The 17,622-nt window shown below is 44.3% G+C and overlaps 1 protein-coding gene across 1 annotated transcript in view; it reads left to right on the top strand.

Moving 5' to 3' along the window:
- Positions 1-17,622, top strand: part of FA2H (fatty acid 2-hydroxylase) — a 101,334-nt gene that overhangs the window by 27,925 nt on the left and 55,787 nt on the right. Inside the window, exon 2 of the mRNA XM_061594259.1 lies at positions 15,724-15,816. Within this exon, the coding sequence (XP_061450243.1) occupies positions 15,724-15,816 (93 nt within the window). The remainder of the gene's footprint in view (positions 1-15,723; positions 15,817-17,622) is intronic.

Below are 17,622 nucleotides of genomic sequence, written 5' to 3'. Positions count from 1 at the left end.
CATAACCCTGTTGACGTGTGTGCGTTGTTGCGTGAAACAGCATACATTACGTTGGAGTTAAGTTGAGCAAGAAACTTCTTCAGAGCATTAGAGCATGTTAAGAGTCTTTATTAAGACATTATGGCCAAAGGCTTAAGAGTAAATACATGTAGAGTTTCTTCAGTCACCCCCCTTCTGGTACCTCTCTCTTCAAAGGTAAACACAGAAGACAACCTCTCAGTTCAGAGGCAATACACAGAAGAATCAGCTTAACACAGATAGCTGCTAGAACTTTTCCCAGTTTATCACGATGGCTACCATAGCAACGGCCTTGGCAGTCCGTTCCCAGACTGGGCAAAGACATAACTCCCCCTAGTTACAGTTTTTCAGACTTGATGGAAAACAAACTCAGTGACAGTGCGGTTCAATGGTCAACAGGCTTCCCCCAAAGGATCTTGGGAACTGTAGTTTGTTAAGGGTGCTGAGAATTGTAAATCTGTGAGGAGTCTCCTAACAATGCTCAGCACTCTTAACAAACTACAGTTCCCAGGATTCTTTGGCAGGTAAGGCATGACTGCATAAAAATGTTTTAAATGTATGGTGTGGATGTGATCTTAGATCTTGTTTTATGTAGATCTATCTATCTATCTTTGTCTCTCTCTCTCTCTCTCTCTCTCTCTGTGGTCTGGAATATGCCAGTGCAAAGAGATTTTTCAAAATGCAATGGGGTATTATGTATAAATGAGAGCGTGAATATGAGAGTTATCCAAACTGTTTCTGAGGTTTTTGTTGTCTCCAGTCATGCCACTTTGGCACTTATTAGCCAATTTTTATCTGCTGAAATATGAGTCAGAGGCGGAGTCCAAGAAAGGAAGGAGGAGGAAAAACTTGGAAGATTGCTACATGTGTGCGTGAGTAGCATCCCTGGAACATTGTAAACGAGTTTATGAGTCAAGATCTCTGTGTAGGTAATTTGATGCACTTTTTTTATGAGGAACCTGGTGAGAGGTGAAGGAGGCAGAAAGAATAAAGGTCAGGATGATGCCATTTTGTTTTGTATTTTATTGCTTAGTACTGTGATGAGGTTGCCAGAAGAAACATTATTATTATTAGATTTGCTTGTTACTTGAAGGTCTCGAAGTAACTTACAAAATTCTTGAAAACACAAATAAATATATCATACCATAAAAGCGACAAACACAGCAGCCCACACAAAGCCACAGACAGCTTTGGCAGTACTCCAATAACAAACAGTGTCACTTTAGGACCTCAGAAGAAGATCTAGGGGTCCGGGTAGGTTCATATCGGGAGAAGCAGAGATATTGGGTCCAGGTCCAGAGCTTCATAGGTCAAAACTAGCACTCTGAATTGGGCTCGGAAGCGTACAGGCAGTCAGTGTAACTGGCACAAGTTTGGTGTTATAGGCTCTGTTCGCCTTGAACCCGTCAACAGTTGGGCAGCCACATTCTGCACTAATTGAAGCTTCCAAACCATTCTCAAAGGCGGCAGCTCCACGTAAAGCAGACGGCAATAATCCAAACTGGAGGCCATCAAAATCTAGACTGCTGCAGGAAGGTTATCCTTATTCATACTGGGTTGTAGTTAGGTCCCCAGCCTCAGCTAATGGAAGGCACTCCACACCACTGAAGCTCCCTGTGTCTCAAGTTACAGCAGCGGAGCCAGGAGAAACCCCCAAACCTTGAACCCGTTCATGACTTGGGAGTTGGTGTGGGAGAGGAATTTGATTCAGTTTGCAGGTAAAGGCAAACCTACCCAATTTGCACTTTCTGAAACAATATGTGAAGCGAAACACAGCCGTCCCTTGAAATTTGCTCTTTTCCAAATTTTGAAATGCAGTTCTCCAGCCACATAATAAGTATAAAAATGCATACATTAGGGAAAGTGTGCATAAAAATGCACATATTCATTAAAACCTACAAAAATACATTATATTAGGAGAAACTGCATTACAAAAATATGTATGTTAGTCATAATTACTTACAAAAATATGTAGTTTAGGAGAAATTCACTCTAAAATGCTGATAAATGTTCATGATGAGTTTTTAAAAAATAAATCACAAACAAATGGAAATGTCAATAACTGAACTTAAGATGGGAAAAATGAGACATGCAAGCTGACAGATTCTCCCATCCCTCTTTGTGAGGAAAGGGAAGATGGGACATTGATGGATAATCACCCTGAGGTTTCCTCTTCCCGGATTCCTTTTGGGGAGTTTGGCTTTACTTCAGATGAACGAGGAGCTTCTCCAATCCATGCCCCTTCTCTGCCTGTCTTACACCCTCAAGTGGAGTCATTGCCCAATTCTGTGGGCTCCTGAGCTGTTTATGGAAATAATGCTCCAGCCGCTCTAAAGGCAGTAGCAATGAAGGTGGTTCTCTGAGCCATCATGGTACCCCACCCCTGGCAGTGTCACAGAAAAAGGCTGCCATAGGAAAAGCTTACTTGATTTCCATTTTGAATCTTTGGCTGTTGGGAGAGAGCTGTTCTTGTGGAAAAGTATTTCTAGGGTTCCAGTTAGCTGTTTGTGCAACACAAATGACTGTGTTTTGGAAAGCTGTGTACTCAAAGTAGGGCTTGGTTTCAGTGCCTGGTTAAAAAGCACAGCTTCCTCCAACCTGGGTCGCTTCCCGATTGTTAGTTTTTGAAGGAGGGATTCCATCACATACTGGAAATTTAGGTTTGTGCAATTGAAGTGCCCTGGTGTAATAAATCCACTTAAAAAACAACGGACTTTTCACGATTAGGAAAGTGCCAGAGGAATGCGCTAAAAAGGGCAGAATAAAGAACTGATTAATGGAAAGACATATCACCCCCTCCCCATCAGGACGAACGGTCGTTGCCATATAACTTCCCCACAAACTAACTGGAAGGAATGCTCAGTAAGGGCCAGACATCATCCACCCCACATGTAAGTTTTGTGCAAGCAAATCAGGACAGATGCTCAGTGAACAGGGTTCTGGAGGAGCCCTAAAAGTGCCTTCCAGATGGTTTGGACTCCCAACTACAGCCTGTTGCAGGCAGCATGGCCAGCGGTCAGGGATGGAAGGAGTTGCTGTCCAGCAACAGCTGGAGGGCCAACAGTTCCCCATCCCTGCTGTAGTGACTCTGGGCACATCTACACTGCAAATATATCAGTTTCATAACAGGCATTTTATTTACTTTTTTATTACTTGGTTTATATCTGCCCTTCCTCCCAGCAGGAGCCCAGGGCAGCATGCGGCCATGGCTTCCACGTACAGGTCTTAAAGTCTCCATTTCAGAACTTCAGCGCCAAGAGCTTCATAGTAGGAAGGTAAATGGCTATTAAACCAATTCAAGTTTGTCACATAGACAAGCTCTCTGTGTTAGGGCAAGAAAGTTTCGGTCTCCTGATGACTGAAAATCGCTACTTCAGGGGTAGCCAGAAAACAAGGTAGGGCGATTGCTTAGGAGGGGGCTGCCTGCCCCGGGCAAGGCCCACATTGTCAGTCCTGTGCATGTGTTTGCTCAGAACTTTTTCTCTGGGTCTGGCCAACCAGAAATCTACTCTGCTGAACTTTGACTCTGTGGGTGGTATTCAGCCAAAGTTTACTCAGAGTAGATCCGTTGAAATTAGTGAACTTAAGTTCACCAAAGCTGGATGCAAAAGGCTAACCAAACAGAGTGGCAGTATTGCATCCTGCAATGTTGCATCCTCCCCAAATATTTGTTCTGTTAATGCAACCTAAAGTAGCTCTTCTGTTCTTTTGGTTTTCTGAACAAAACAGCCCCATTATGGATTCCTAATTAGATCCAGAGTGGTGTGGAATCCTTCAAGATAATGCTAGAATGTGCTCAAGCAAGAACAATTTTTTCAAATGTGTGAAGTAGACATAGGCAGCAATGGGTCTAAATCTGCTCTTAAGGACTAAAGTGCTCTTGAGGATCAGCTGAGAAACAATGATAATGGGAATGCCAATAATCTGCAGCAGCTGGAGTGCCAAACTGATATGCAACACATACACAGTAAGGTCGGTAGTACAATGGCGTTGTAAATAAGCATTTTGGTCTCCCTCCGAATATCCCAATCCTCAAACACTCTACATTTCATTCGGGAGAATGCGGCACTCGCAGAACTCAGATGATGTTGAATTTCAGCATCGATGTCAGCTTTTACAGAGAGATGGCTGCTAAGATAAGAAAAGTGATCCACATTCTCCAGCGTCGCACCATTAAGATGAATTGATGGCACTACAGATGGATTTGTTCGCGCTTGCTGATGAAGAACCACTTTCAGTTTTTTGATGTTAAGCGAGAGGCCAAGCTTTTCATATGCTTCTGTAAAGACATTTAGGATAGTTTGAAGTTCTTCCTCTGAACGTGCGGAGACTACATTATCATTGGCATACTGAAGTTCTGTGACAGAGGTTGTAATTACCTTACTTTTTGCTTTCAGCCTACTGAGATGAAAAAGCTTTCCATCTGTTCGATATGTGATTTCCACGCCAGTGGGAAGTTTCCCCTCAACAAGGTGTAGAATCATGGCGATGAAAATAGCAAATAAGGTCAGAGCAATGACGCATCCCTGTTTGACGCCTGATCTCACTTTGAATGGATCACTTTGAGAGCCATTGTTATCCATAATTGTTGCCGTCATGTTATGGAGGAGTCGCAAAATATTCACAAATTTATCAGGGCATCCATTTTTCAGAAGGATGGTCCAGAGAGCAGTTCGATTTACAGTATCAAAGGCCTTAGTCAGATTATTAAACACCATATACAGAGGTCGGTTTTGCTCCCTGCATTTTTCTTGAAGCTGTCATGCAGTGAAGATCATGTCCACTGTCCCCCTGGAAGGGCGGAAACCATTTTGGGATTCAGGGAGGATGTCTTCTGAGATAGGTAGGAGGTAATTTGCGAGGATCCTTGCAAGGATTTTACCTGTGGTAGCTAGAAGAGAGATGCCTTGGTAGTCCCCACAATCTGTTCTATCACCCTTCTTGAAAAGGGTGATAATTATGGCATCCCTAAAGTCTTCTGGGATCTCCTTCCTCATCCAGATTTTTTCGATGAGCTTATGAAGTTGTTGTGTCAGTTCAGGCCCACCTTCTTTAAAGACTTCAGCAGGAATCCCATCAGGTCCACCATCTTTGTTATTCTTCATTTGATTAATGGCTTCACTGACTTCATCTAAATTAGGAGATACTGCAAGCTCATCTCTAATTTGTTGTTGTGGGATTTGCGAGAAGACCTCACTAGCCACATAAGAGTTGCGATTAAGGAGGTCATGGTAATGCTGTTTCCAACGCAGTGCAATAGACTCTTTGTCCTTTAGAAGTTTGGTACCATCTGTTGAACTCAAGGGATTTGTACCATAATTTGTTGGTCCGTAGATGGCCTTTGTGGCATTAAAAAAGGCCTGTGCATCATGAGCATCTGCAAAATGCTGGATTTCTTGAGCTTTCTTTATCCACCATATGTTCTTAAATTCTCTAGTTCTTCTTTGGACCTCAGTCTTTGCACTGGCATAGATTTTTTTCTTAGCAGCACAGTTAATGACTTTTTGCCATATCTGGAAGGCTTTCCTTTTCTTGTCAATGATATGTTCAATCTCACTATCATTCTCATCAAACCAGTCCTGATGTTTCTTAGTTTGGTATCCAATAGTTTGTTCACATGCTGCAATAATGGAAGTCTTCAGTTTAATCCAGTGTTCCTCAACATTTTCAGGGAATTCCATTGGTAGATGTTTCTTGAGAGTTGTTTGAAAACAAGCTCGCTTAATAGGATCTTGAAGGGTGTGGATGTTCATTTTACGCCTCAGTTTTCTTCCTTGGAGCCTATGTTGAGGAACAATATTAATGGCCGTAGTGGATTGAATTCATTGGTGATCTGTCCAGCAGTCATCGGCACTCGTCATGGCCCTGCTGAGGAGTACATCACAAAGATCTCCGGCACGGACAATTACGTAATCCAGGAGATGCCAGTGCTTCGACCGAGAGTGCTTCCCTGATGTTTTAAATTTATCTTTCTGGTGAAAGAGTTTGTTTGTAATAACAAGATTATGCTCTGCACATTTAGTCAGAAGTAAAATTCCATTCAGATTGCTATTGCCAACTCCTTCTTTCCCAATGGTTTCTGGCCATAAATCGAAATCATGCCCAACTCTTGCATTGAAATCACCCAGGAGCATAATTTTATCCTCCTTAAGTATCTCTGATAAGATGGTGTCCAGCTGGGTATAAAAAATTTCCTTGAAGTCTTCATCAGCATCTAATGTTGGTATGTAAGCACTTAGAATAGTTGCCTGCTGGTTTTTGGCAAGTTTTAACTGGAGAGTTGAGAGTCGTTCATTAATGCCGGTATGACCTCTCATAAGAGCTTCACAAGATTATTTTTAATAGCAAAGCCTACTCCATGTATTCATCATTCTTGTTCAGGCAGTCCTTTCCAGAAGAAGGTGTAACCTCCTTTTTCTTCCTTCAATTGTCCCTCTCCTGCTCTTTGAGTTTCTTGGAGTGCTGCTATGTCAGTATTAAAACGTCTCAACTCCCTCTCAATGATGGCAGTCCTTCGTTCAGGACGTTCACTATCTGTATTGTCCAGCAATGTCCGTATCTTCCATGTTCCAAAGTTCATTTGTCTTTTGCGACCGCTAAGTGGTGACCCCACTGGACATGGTGATCCAGTCAGGGAGAGAGATGAGGCAGACTATGTTAAGGGCACCTTTTCTAGCCTCATAACCATACGGGGTGAGCAGAGTGGATCCTGAATAGGACTGCTCAGTCGTGGATACAGCTGCCGAACTACCCAACTGCCTCTGTCCTTGAGCCAGGACGACTGAGTCTGTATCCACCGCCCATGTGCTGGTCCATGACTAGGGGCTTCCAGATTTCACAGTCCTGCCCTCGTTGCCAATCGCCAATCGCCATGGGACTTTTGGTTTGGTTTGGTTGGAAGACGCCTGTGAATGCATTTGTTTTATGTGGGGAGATAGGTGCACGACGATCAACACACAATCTTGACAGAAGAAAGGCTAAGCGGAAGGCACATCAAGCAAATCCTCATCGTGACCATCTTCCATCTGGAAACCTATGTCCTCACTGTGGGAGGCTGTGTGGATCCAGAATTGGCCTCCACAGTCACTTACAGACCCACTGTGAAAGACCTTACCCTGGAAGACAATCTTACTCGGCCACAAGTGATCGCCAATGATAGGGTTGCAGTCAGCTAAGTCCTACTCAGAGTAGACCCATTGAAATGAATGAACCTAAATTAGTCATGTCCATTAACTTCAATGAGTTTACTCTGAATAAGACTACTATTGAACACCATCCATAAAATGTATATATTGCTTAACATCTTTAGAAAATGTCTCTACGGGTTCTATAAGTACAGTATTACAAATAAAAACCAGAAGATGACAAATACAAATACATACTTATAAAATGTCAGAAGCAGCAACAATCAGCAACTGGACAGAATAATCCACCTAAACATCAGGAAAGGCCTGAGGAAACAGCCAGGCTTAGGAAAGAAACAAAGAAGATTGGGTTTTGGGTGGAGTGAGAAGATAATGCTCAAATTATCAAAAGCTACTCTGAGTTCTGTTACTAGAACACCTTAGGCATCAAACCATTTCAAAATACTCTTATTACATATTTTGGAACTAAACTAAAAATCAGCTTAACGAAGCCAAATTCTGAATCTAGGGGAAGCTTGGGTATATCTGCTGTGAAGGGGCTCTGCTAAAATTCTGATCTGCTGCAAAATTCAAAATTCTGTAGGCTGCAGAAGGAAGGCTGCAACTACATCATGACCTTAAGAGACAAACTGCCTTATAGTGACCCATGTTTTGTAGGTGCAGCAACCTACTTCATCGGAGACCTGTAGGAATGGACTGGAAGTGGCAAGTTGTTTGACCTGTCCAGAAATGACCCTTGAATTTTAACCCTGAGCAGAGAGATCCACATGAAACAACAGCACAGCCTTCCCCAAGCTAGTGCCCTTCAGGTGCTGCTGGACTACAACTCCTATTGCTACTGAGCCAAGTTCAAGGTTTTATTATGACATATAAAGTCCTAAACAGGCTGGAACTAGGATACCTAGCAGACTGCCTCCCCTCCTACAGGCCAGATCAATCTTTGTAGCACCAGTTCTCTAGAATACCCTCCCAGAACAGATTCAGAAAGCTGCCTTGGCTGGATGTCATTCCAACCTGGTGCCTTTCAGATGTTTTGGACGTCATGGGACTTCATGGGAGTTGTTGTCCAAACATCCTGGAGGGCACAGGCTTGATGAAGGCTGCATTAGAGTAGCGTGACTATTTAGAAAAATAATTTGCTTTATTTCTGCTTGCTTGAAATTGTTTTATATTTCTGTCTATACAGAAATTAAGCCAGTGTGCCAGGCCTTAGTTTCATGGCTAGACAGCATGGAAAGCAGAACTGCAAGGCTAGTGCTGATCCCTGTGCCAAAGTGAAGGTTCAAAAGAGAGACGCTTGTTAACATAAACATGGCCTGCCTTCAAGGTTTCAACTAACAAGCACTTTGATGTAGGCTCAGGGAAGTTCTGATGGCTGTGCTGGTTCCCAAAATTATTGCATACGCTTTCTTCTTTTGGAAAGTGACCTGTTGCACTTACTTCCAGAGCAGCCGCATGAAGTGTACATTGCAGGAATAGATCATAAAGTTGGGAAAGCATGAATGATGGTTGTTAAAAGTAAATCCTTATTCTCTGAGAATACTGGATGCAACTGATAAGCCGATGTCTGGTCAGTGCTGTTCGGGGACCTTTCAGGCGCTCTTGTTGATAGTCCACGGGACATGTTAGGACCAGAGTTTGGAAAAGTTACTTTTTTGAACTACAACTCCCATCAGCCCAATCCAGTGGCCATGCCGGCTGGGGCTGATGGGAGTTGCAGTTCAAAAAAGTAACTTTTCCAAGCTCTGGTTAGGACCAGCATGGTAGTCCTGCAGCCCTACCATGATGCAGCAGATGATGGAGGGCATGGGGGAGGAGGAGGATGGTCAGGGCATGGAGGACAGCTCTATGTGGGCAACACTATGCAGCCTGTCCTGTGCCTGCTAAGCTAGCCTGTTGTCCTCAAGTGTGGGGAAGGGTGCTGGAATCAGATTCCGTTGCCAGCCCAGTCAGTGGATCATATGTGGAATACAGTGAGGAGGCTCCATCTTAGCCTTTGCCTCAGGCAGCGAAATGTCTTGGACTGGGCCAAGTCAAGACATCTGCTTTCCCACTGTGGGGGCACCATGCAGAGTGTGCTGTGTGTAGAGATGGAGGGGGAATTTGATTTAGTTCACATTTAAAACTGAATTGATCAAATTTGCACTTTTCAAAACAATATGAGAACTGAAACATAAGCCATCCTTCAAAATTTGCATTTATCCAAATTTTGTAATGCAGTTCTTCAACCAAAGTTTACAAAAATACATATATTAGGGGACAGTGTGCATAAAAATGAATATATTAATGAAAATAGCATACAAAAATGTGTATGCAAGGGGAAAAGTGTGCATAAAAATTAATAACAACAGTGAAAACAACATACCAGAATGGATTCTATTAGGAGAAATTGCTTGCAAAAATGTCTACATTAGTCAAAACTGCATACAAAAATATAATTGTTAGGAGAAATTCACATTAAAATGCTAAAGAATTTTCATGAGGAATTTAAAAAAATATAGCAAATTTCTGCAGAAATGTGGAGAACTGAATTTAAGATTGGAAAAATGAGAAAGTGCGAGAATCAAAACGGACAGAGCCTTCTACCCCTGCAGCTCTGTATATTCCAGGGCACTTCCCAGCTCCTGCTCTCTTCATTTGAAAAATGGATCCCAGTGATCCAGCGGGATTGCTAGGTGTTTAAAGGACTTAGAACAATAAGGTGCAAATTTGCATAGATGTATAGATTGCATCTCTCTGGGCAAATTAAGTTGATGGGTGCCTTACTAGCATTGAGGTGTTTTTTTTAATTAAGTAGAATTTAAAATAAGATCTGGGGCCTGGCCCAAAAGGGTTTGGTTCCCTCTTGGCAACCCCTTCCCTGATCCTTCCCAATGTCCTGGGGAATCTTGGGACACAACTCTCACATCACATGCAGATGTGCCTCAGTGTCCTCTCTGATTGATGCTTTATTGATTCCTCCTCAACAAAAAGCACCCCAAAAGCATCTGCCTCAATTGGTGGTGCCATAAGACCAGCTTAGCTGTGTTGCTTTGCCAGGTCGTTGGCACCGAGGGAGCTGCTGAGTCAGACTATTGGCCCCTCTAGCTCTGTGTTGTCTGCCCTGACTGGCAGCAGCTCTCTTGGATTTCAGACAACCTTCTCTGGAAATGCCTTTGGGGATTGGACTTGGGACCTTTTGCATGCAAGGGGTTGCTCTGCCACTGAGCTACAGCCTTTTCCCCAAATTAGAAGCTCTTTGTCAAAATGCTTCAAAATTTGAAGCAATGAGGCTGTGCCCTGAACACAGCGCCTTGCAAGTCCACTTTGTTGGTTTGCCTTAACTAGTACTTGCAAACTGGCCCGGGGGAGATCCCTCTCCACAGGAGCAGAAGGAACCCATCCCCGTCCTGCTCATCCTTCTGTGATTCGGCTTTGTTGTTCAGACCCTGGAGAAGCCAAATGGTGTGGGCTCCCATTCCTCTGGGTAAGCCCACAAAAGGAATCTGTTCCATCTGCCTGCAGCTGCAGCTTTACCCTAGAAATGCCACCAACGCCAGTGGGCCTGAAAGGGGATTTGTGCCCTGGCAAATGAGGGCTTCCAACTTCTGAACAATAGGCCGACTGAAAGCTGGCGCTGCCTCTCTTTTTATCACTCATGCCAAATCAAGGCGTGGGTTTCTGAAAAGGCAGTCTAATCAGCCTCGGCTGGGTGCAAACTGGGAGAGCCTTTGTGTTCTTATTATGGACTGAGGGTGTGTGTGTCTGCCTGCAAAGAGCCCTTATAAAACTTATGCAAGTTTGATCTGGAGTTATGTAGGTGAAGAATCTGAGTAATGCAGAGAGACCCACGAGCAGCAGGGGATGACGTAGCTGGGCCTAACTAGGATTATTCTTCCATCTTTGTATTGTCTCCATATCAGCAACTGCGCCATGTAGGTCACGCCAACCAGTTCTGCACCCTGTAGCTTGTGGTTGCATAACTGGAACAAATACATTTTGTGTCCTCCCAAGTTCTGTTTTCAAAAGACTCTGGTCCCTCCGCACCCTAAGAGGGACACAAAACTTTTTGGATTCCCCCCCCCCCCAGAGAAGGGCCCGACGACAAAGTCTGCCTTGCAAATGTGCAGCGTTGCTTCCCCTGCAAACAGGAGCCAGTATTGTGTGCAAGGACAGAGTGGCTCTGAGCATGTACAGAAGAGCCCTTACTTCTCATCTGAAGGTTAGCATCTCTTTGTTTTAAGTAACTTACTGAGAGCAGGCATATAATGAAGACACCAAAGTGTCTTCCCCCACCGCATTCTGGCCTGTTTATCCTTCTGCCCTGGCAACAGCCACAGTCACCCTTCCCCAACCTGTTGCCCTGCAGATATTTTGGGCTACAAGTCTCCTCAGCACAGCTGGCTGCTGAAGGTTGGGGAGAGCTGGCCGAGGTGGTGACATGCCATGCACGCCAGTAAAATCCCTGCTGGTTGATAGTTCTAGTTAAATTCTGGCTGTGCTGTGCTGGAGCTGGCCAGGCGCTTTAATTTATGGGGTTGGCCCAGTCATCCGAGTACTTCTGGTTGCTGTATTGCCAGCTGATGGGCTGCCTCAGCCTGTAGAGCAGACTGCTGGCCCATGGACTGAGTGGGGATGGATGGAACCATTCTGGTATTTGCCTTCTCATAGTGAGCAGGTGTGTGTCTGTATCTCAGGGGCCCCAGTCTTTCATCACTGGGTACCACGATTATCATATTGCAGGGCTAAGGAAGCCCGTGGGCCTCCAGATGCTGTGGGACTATTAGCCCCAGGATGACGGGAGTTGGAGTCCAGCGACATCCAGAAGCCCACTGGTTCCCTCACCCTGTCCTATTTGGATCAAGGGCAGCTGCTGTTACCCAGAAGTGCCCACAATAATGCCGAGTACCTGGTTTTGTGGCTTTGCAGATTCTTCATATAGAGAAAATTCTCAGAGATTTGTTCCCATAATGTCACACATATTGTGGTTTGTTGTATTTTGGCACTCTCTCACACCCTCCATGTACATGGTGCATTTGATATTATATATGATATTGACAGGGCCGGTCCCAAAGGGCAGCCAGGTGAGGCCCTGGCTGAGGGCCTCTTGATAGGGTGGGGGAGGAGTAGCACTCCTTTTCAGTGATCCATGGCAGAGTAGCTGCCACAGATTGCAGGGAGGGAGCTTCTTCCGCCCACCCGTTTGCTGGCTCCACCTACCCGTCTCTGCTGTCCTTTGCAGCTGCGCGGGCTGCGCACGCAGGACTGCCATTAACCAAGATGGCAGCCTAGGTTTCTCTAAGGGGCTGAAGCCTCCAGCACCATCTTGCTTGATGGCAGCGATGCGCACACGTAACAGCCTGCACAGCCGCAAAAGACGGGAGAGACAGAGACAGCAAATGGGCAGGTGGAAGAAGCTCCCTTCCTGCGGGAGACAGGTAGGCACGTGCTTGTGTGTGTGTACGCACATGCTGGGGCCCGGGGCAAGGTGGTGCCCAATGGCCCCAGCATGTCTGGCACCAGCCCTGGATATTGATGTATATCATGCTCCATTCCTGCAAAGCTTCCTTCCGGAAGGCCAGATTGTGAAAACCTGAGACATCTCACCAAATGGATTTAAGTGTGCATTCTCTCCTCTCACTTTAACGTTTATGTGTGGTGGGTGGCTGGGGGCTGATGCAAGTTGGAGTCCGGAACATCTGGAGGGGCACCAGATTGAGGAAGGCTGACTTTCAATCTCTGTGACACCTTTTTCAACGTTTCCTTGTCTAAAAACTCCCTGGAAGGTAGAATACTCTTTCCTTCTAAAGGCAGTTGCCCAGTGGCAAGGCAGTTGGTCTACATCTGCTTTCTGTGATGAGCTGGTCTCTTCTTGTAGGGATTCTTTTTAGATGTGGGAGGATTGTAAAAGGCTATCCTTCCGTCTGTCCTCTGAGATGGTACAGACCCTTGGTACCACCGCCAGATTCTGCTGTTTGTTAAGTCCAAACCTGACGCTGGCCAGCTGAAGAGACACCATGGGCTCATTTACACGGTGGTTTATTGTATGTTTGGTGTTACTCACATCTCTTTTTAATTTGCATGGTTCCCATGATGTTACTGGCAAAGTATCATGCAGTTTTTGTGGTGATAGCTTCTAATATTGTCCCTGGACATGGAACATGATGTAGGGCGTCAGATGATGATCTGAACGTGCCGGCAAGCTCATATCCTTTTCTTCCTGGCCTCAGTGGTCACCCTGCTCTTAAGTTAATGGAGCAAAGCATGCTTCACAGAGCTATTGGCCATGCTCAGTTAGTTAATAAGTTAGTGTGAAATGACTGCAGAAAGCATGTGTTTGTAGGGATGGAATCCTCTCCTTTTTTACATTTTTAAGTTTGGCCTCTAGTGGTCGTTAATGATCGGATTCTTTTTCTCTCTGATATTTTTTCATATATATATATGAACGTAATTGTGATTAACCAAACAGAGGTTTTTATTATATTAACAAAACGTTTCAGCTTCCGCCTTCATCAGCTGCCAACATACAAATGCTGTTACCAAGGTGGCAGTTATAGAGCTTTGAGGATGGACTGCTCAGAGGGGCTTCATTAGCAGAAGCTAAGTGATGCTGGTACTGTCCTCCAGGTTCAGGCCATGTGGTGCCAATGTGTCCAGAGAGTAGTAAATCCAAAAGTTCTCCCTTTTAGTCAATGCTGCTGGATCTGCTGGCATCTCTATTGCTGTGATGGAAAAGTCCAACAGGCGGTGACCCTCAATGTTAAAATGCTTTGCAACTGGTTGCTCCACTTTTTTTGTCAAGATTGCCAACTTGTGGTTCCTGAAGCACGTGCGTAGGTTTTTCCTACGTATTGGATATGACATCCTGGTCTTTTGCGTTCGATGATGTAAATTATATTGCAGGACCTGCAGATAATGTTCTGTTTGATGTAATATGTCCTGCCTGTCCTAGTGCTTATAAAAGTAGCTGTCTCCCTGAGGTACACACAGCTGATACAGCATTTGGAGTGACAAGGATGAGACCCTGGATTGGTGGTGGGTGGCTTAAGCACAGCTCTCACCAACAGTCTGCGCAAATTAGAAGGTTGGCAAAATGCTATAACAGGAGGCCTGCTGATGGCTCTAGTAAGATGTTCAGTGTTTGCCAGCAATGGGTAGGTCTTCCTGGTTGCTCAGTGATAGTTAGGAGATGCTGGATGGAAATCTACCACAAATGGAATCTGTTGCTTTCTGCTCCCTGTATGATGGAGGGGGTTTTCTCTGGACAGAATGGAGGCTCGGTGGATGTTGCAATTGATAATATGTGGAGAATATCCTCTTAGAAGAAGTTGTTCTTTAAGTTCACTGATCCTTCTCTGGTATTTATTTTCAGTGTTGCAAATAAGTTTAATTCTCAGAGCTAAGCTATACACATTGTTTTTCTTTATATGCTTAGGGTGGCAGGATTTCCAGTTTAAATAGGTGTGGGCAACAGTGGGTTTGCTGTAGAGATCAGTGGCTATTTTGTTGTTTTCAATGGTGAGAAGGACATCCAGAAAAGGGATGTGCAGATTGTCATTTGAACTATTAAATGTAAACTTAATAGAGGGATGGATAGAGTTGATGTACTTTTTAAATTGTTCTAAATGCTCTTTACCATTTGTCCAGACCATAAAGATGTTGTCAATGTATTGCCACCATATAAGTGGTTTGTTGATGGCCTTTTTGAGGATCTCCTGTTCCAGTTTACCCATAAAGAGATTTGCATATGATGGAGCCGTAAATATATATATTTATTCAGAAGCCTCCACTGGTATTGATCTTTATTCTGAACTTCTGTAATTCTTGCCTGTTTACATTCCTTTTCAAGTGCATAGCAGAACAAATTAAGGCAGATAATCAAGTCGGTGTCTTCCCCCCTGCTGCTTACAATCAACACCTCATTCCCCCCCCTCCGCTGCCTTCTGTCTGTCAATTACAATCAACACTTCATTGACATCAGTGAAAGGGAATACACATTTGCAGAGCTCACATAGAAAACAGATCAATAAAAGTATCACTCACACTATCAATGATTTCAAAGCAAATATTTTTTAAAAAACAAACTGGAAAAAAGAAGAAGAATTAATCGGAAATCAGGTGCGGAGAGTGGCTACTTCAAAATTCCACAAAGATAGAGAATATCAGAAATAATAATCTGACTGAGAAGAGATTCTGGCTTTCCTCTGTGTGGCAGCCTTCCAAGTACTTGAAGAGTACTGTCATATTTCCCCTCAGTCTTGTCTGCATCCTTCTTAAAATGCGGTGTCCAGAACTGGACTCAGTACTCAAGATGAGGCCTAACCATTACTGAATAGAGGGGAACCAATATTTCATGTGATTTGGAAACTACTTTTGTTAATGCAGCCTAAAATAGCATTGGCCTTTTTTGCAGCCACACTGTTGGCTCATATTCAGCTTGTGATCAACAACAATCCTGATCCTTCTTGCATGTAGTGTTGCTGAGCTAAGTATCCCCAATCTTATAACTGTGCATTTGGGGTTTTTTTTCCTAGGTGTAGAACTTTGCACTCAATTGTCTCTGTTTCTTCTTGTCCCCTAGAGCTGTCTCAAACAATGGAGCTCCGCCAGTCCTCCGGAAGTGACAAAGGCCAAAGAGATGGATACCAGATATAAAGTAGTGGATGTAGACCAGGTAAGAGAGTAGAAACTATATATAAAATGGGAATTAATGAGGGTGAAAAAGGCTGAAAGCAACCAAAATGTAATCTCAAACAGAATGTGTCAAATCAATTGAGTGTCACAGGAGTCAACTGGAGCTGTTAATTCTCTTTTTGGGTGTCTCCAAGTGGGTATTTTAATGTTATTTGTTATTTGGTACTTGAATTTATATGCCATTTTTCCATATAAATATGCTCAAAGTGGCTTACAATAACACAAAAATGCAAATGACATGAATAGCAATCAATTCAAAAACAACAATAGTTTCAAATAATTTCAAAACATAACAATCCAACAGTAACTCCAGTTGATTATCACATTTAAAGCCATCATAAAAACATCATAAAACAAGCTATTTTAATGTGCATTCAGGATCATTTGTGCTCTTGATGCTGTTGGTGGTGTCATACAGGCTCCTGCATTCAAAATGATTTGTGTCCTCAAAACTTTCAAGGTGATCACATAGCATCATTAGTGATCTGTGCATGGCCCATAGCTTCTTGCAAAAATCTGAAACTTTTCCAACCAGAAATTTCCTTTTTTAAAAAAAGAATCCTGCTTTTAATGTGCTGTAGCACTAGGCCACATTGGTAATATGTCGAATTTGCCACGCTGCTGCTCGGTTTCTCTTTCACTGCTTGGCACCAGCTGTGAATACAGCTTCGCTTGCGTCAGGAGGGCCAGGGGGAAGCTTTGTGGCTGGTTGAGCCTGTTAGGTTTTCGTATTGCTCAGGGAGGAGAGCTTGCATGAAATTGGAGGGGACCCAAACGGAGGATACATGCACACCCAGGGCGAGGTGTGAGTGAGTGCATGCGTGCGTGCATGCGTGTGTGGAGAGAGAGAGAGAGAGAGAGAGAGAGAGAAACTAGGGTCGAGTGGGCATATTGCCAGTGGGTAAGGATACAAGTGAGCAGTGGGCATTGGGTAGCTTCTCTGCCCTTTCCTCCAGGGTCTACATCTGTTGGAATATATGGGGTTCAACTCCAGCTTGTGGGTTGAGGCTGCATGGGGCTAAAGGCGTAGCTAGAGAGGAGACCTCTTGGTTGCTAGGCTATACCTGTCCTTTGATCTCTGGCTGTCTCTTCCTTCCTGCTAGACTGATATGCAAAGGATGTTGATCCCTGTTCCTTCCCCCCTTCCACCAGTTTTTCTTTCTCTCGAGAGGGGAGCAGACATCTTTCCTTTGTCTCTCCTCTCAACCAGCATAAGGGCTAGCACTGGGACCAGTGCCGGCTGCTCCAACATAGTTAGTTAGCTAGATGTAAGGACTCTTTCCTATCAAGCATGTACTTCCAGTAGTTATTTCTTATTTTAAAGCTTAAAGTCTCTGTCTGACTAATTTGCAGGGAAGGTAAAATCTTAGCAAAGAATCAAACACACACACATAAGCTCGCTCAAAACTCTCCGTTCCGCAACGCAGCTCTGCAGGGTCCTACAGGACATTGGGTCCAACCTCCTATAACATCTGTGTCTTTGCCTGGATGTTGGGTGCAGTGAGGGAGTGGGGGGGGGAAAGGGATAAGTTTTCCTCATAAAGGTGAAGGAGAGCAAAGAGGAACAGCAGCACTAGCAAGTGTATTGCCATCATCTGGCACTACGGGGGCTGCAAGGGGAAGAGGTGGGATGGGAGGGGCAGCAGGGTGGCCACCTGCCTAGAAGGCATGGAGTATTGTGTTGCATTGTCTACAACAGTGTTCTTCAACTTCAACACACAGGGCACACCCTCAATTGTTTCTTGCTCCAGATGGAGGGGTGGTCTGGAGATGGGTGGGGGTGGAT

The sequence above is a fragment of the Rhineura floridana genome, chromosome 13 (genome assembly GCF_030035675.1).
Source record: "Rhineura floridana isolate rRhiFlo1 chromosome 13, rRhiFlo1.hap2, whole genome shotgun sequence".
Taxonomy (NCBI): domain Eukaryota; kingdom Metazoa; phylum Chordata; class Lepidosauria; order Squamata; family Rhineuridae; genus Rhineura; species Rhineura floridana.
This window is presented reverse-complemented; position numbering and strand designations above follow the sequence as displayed.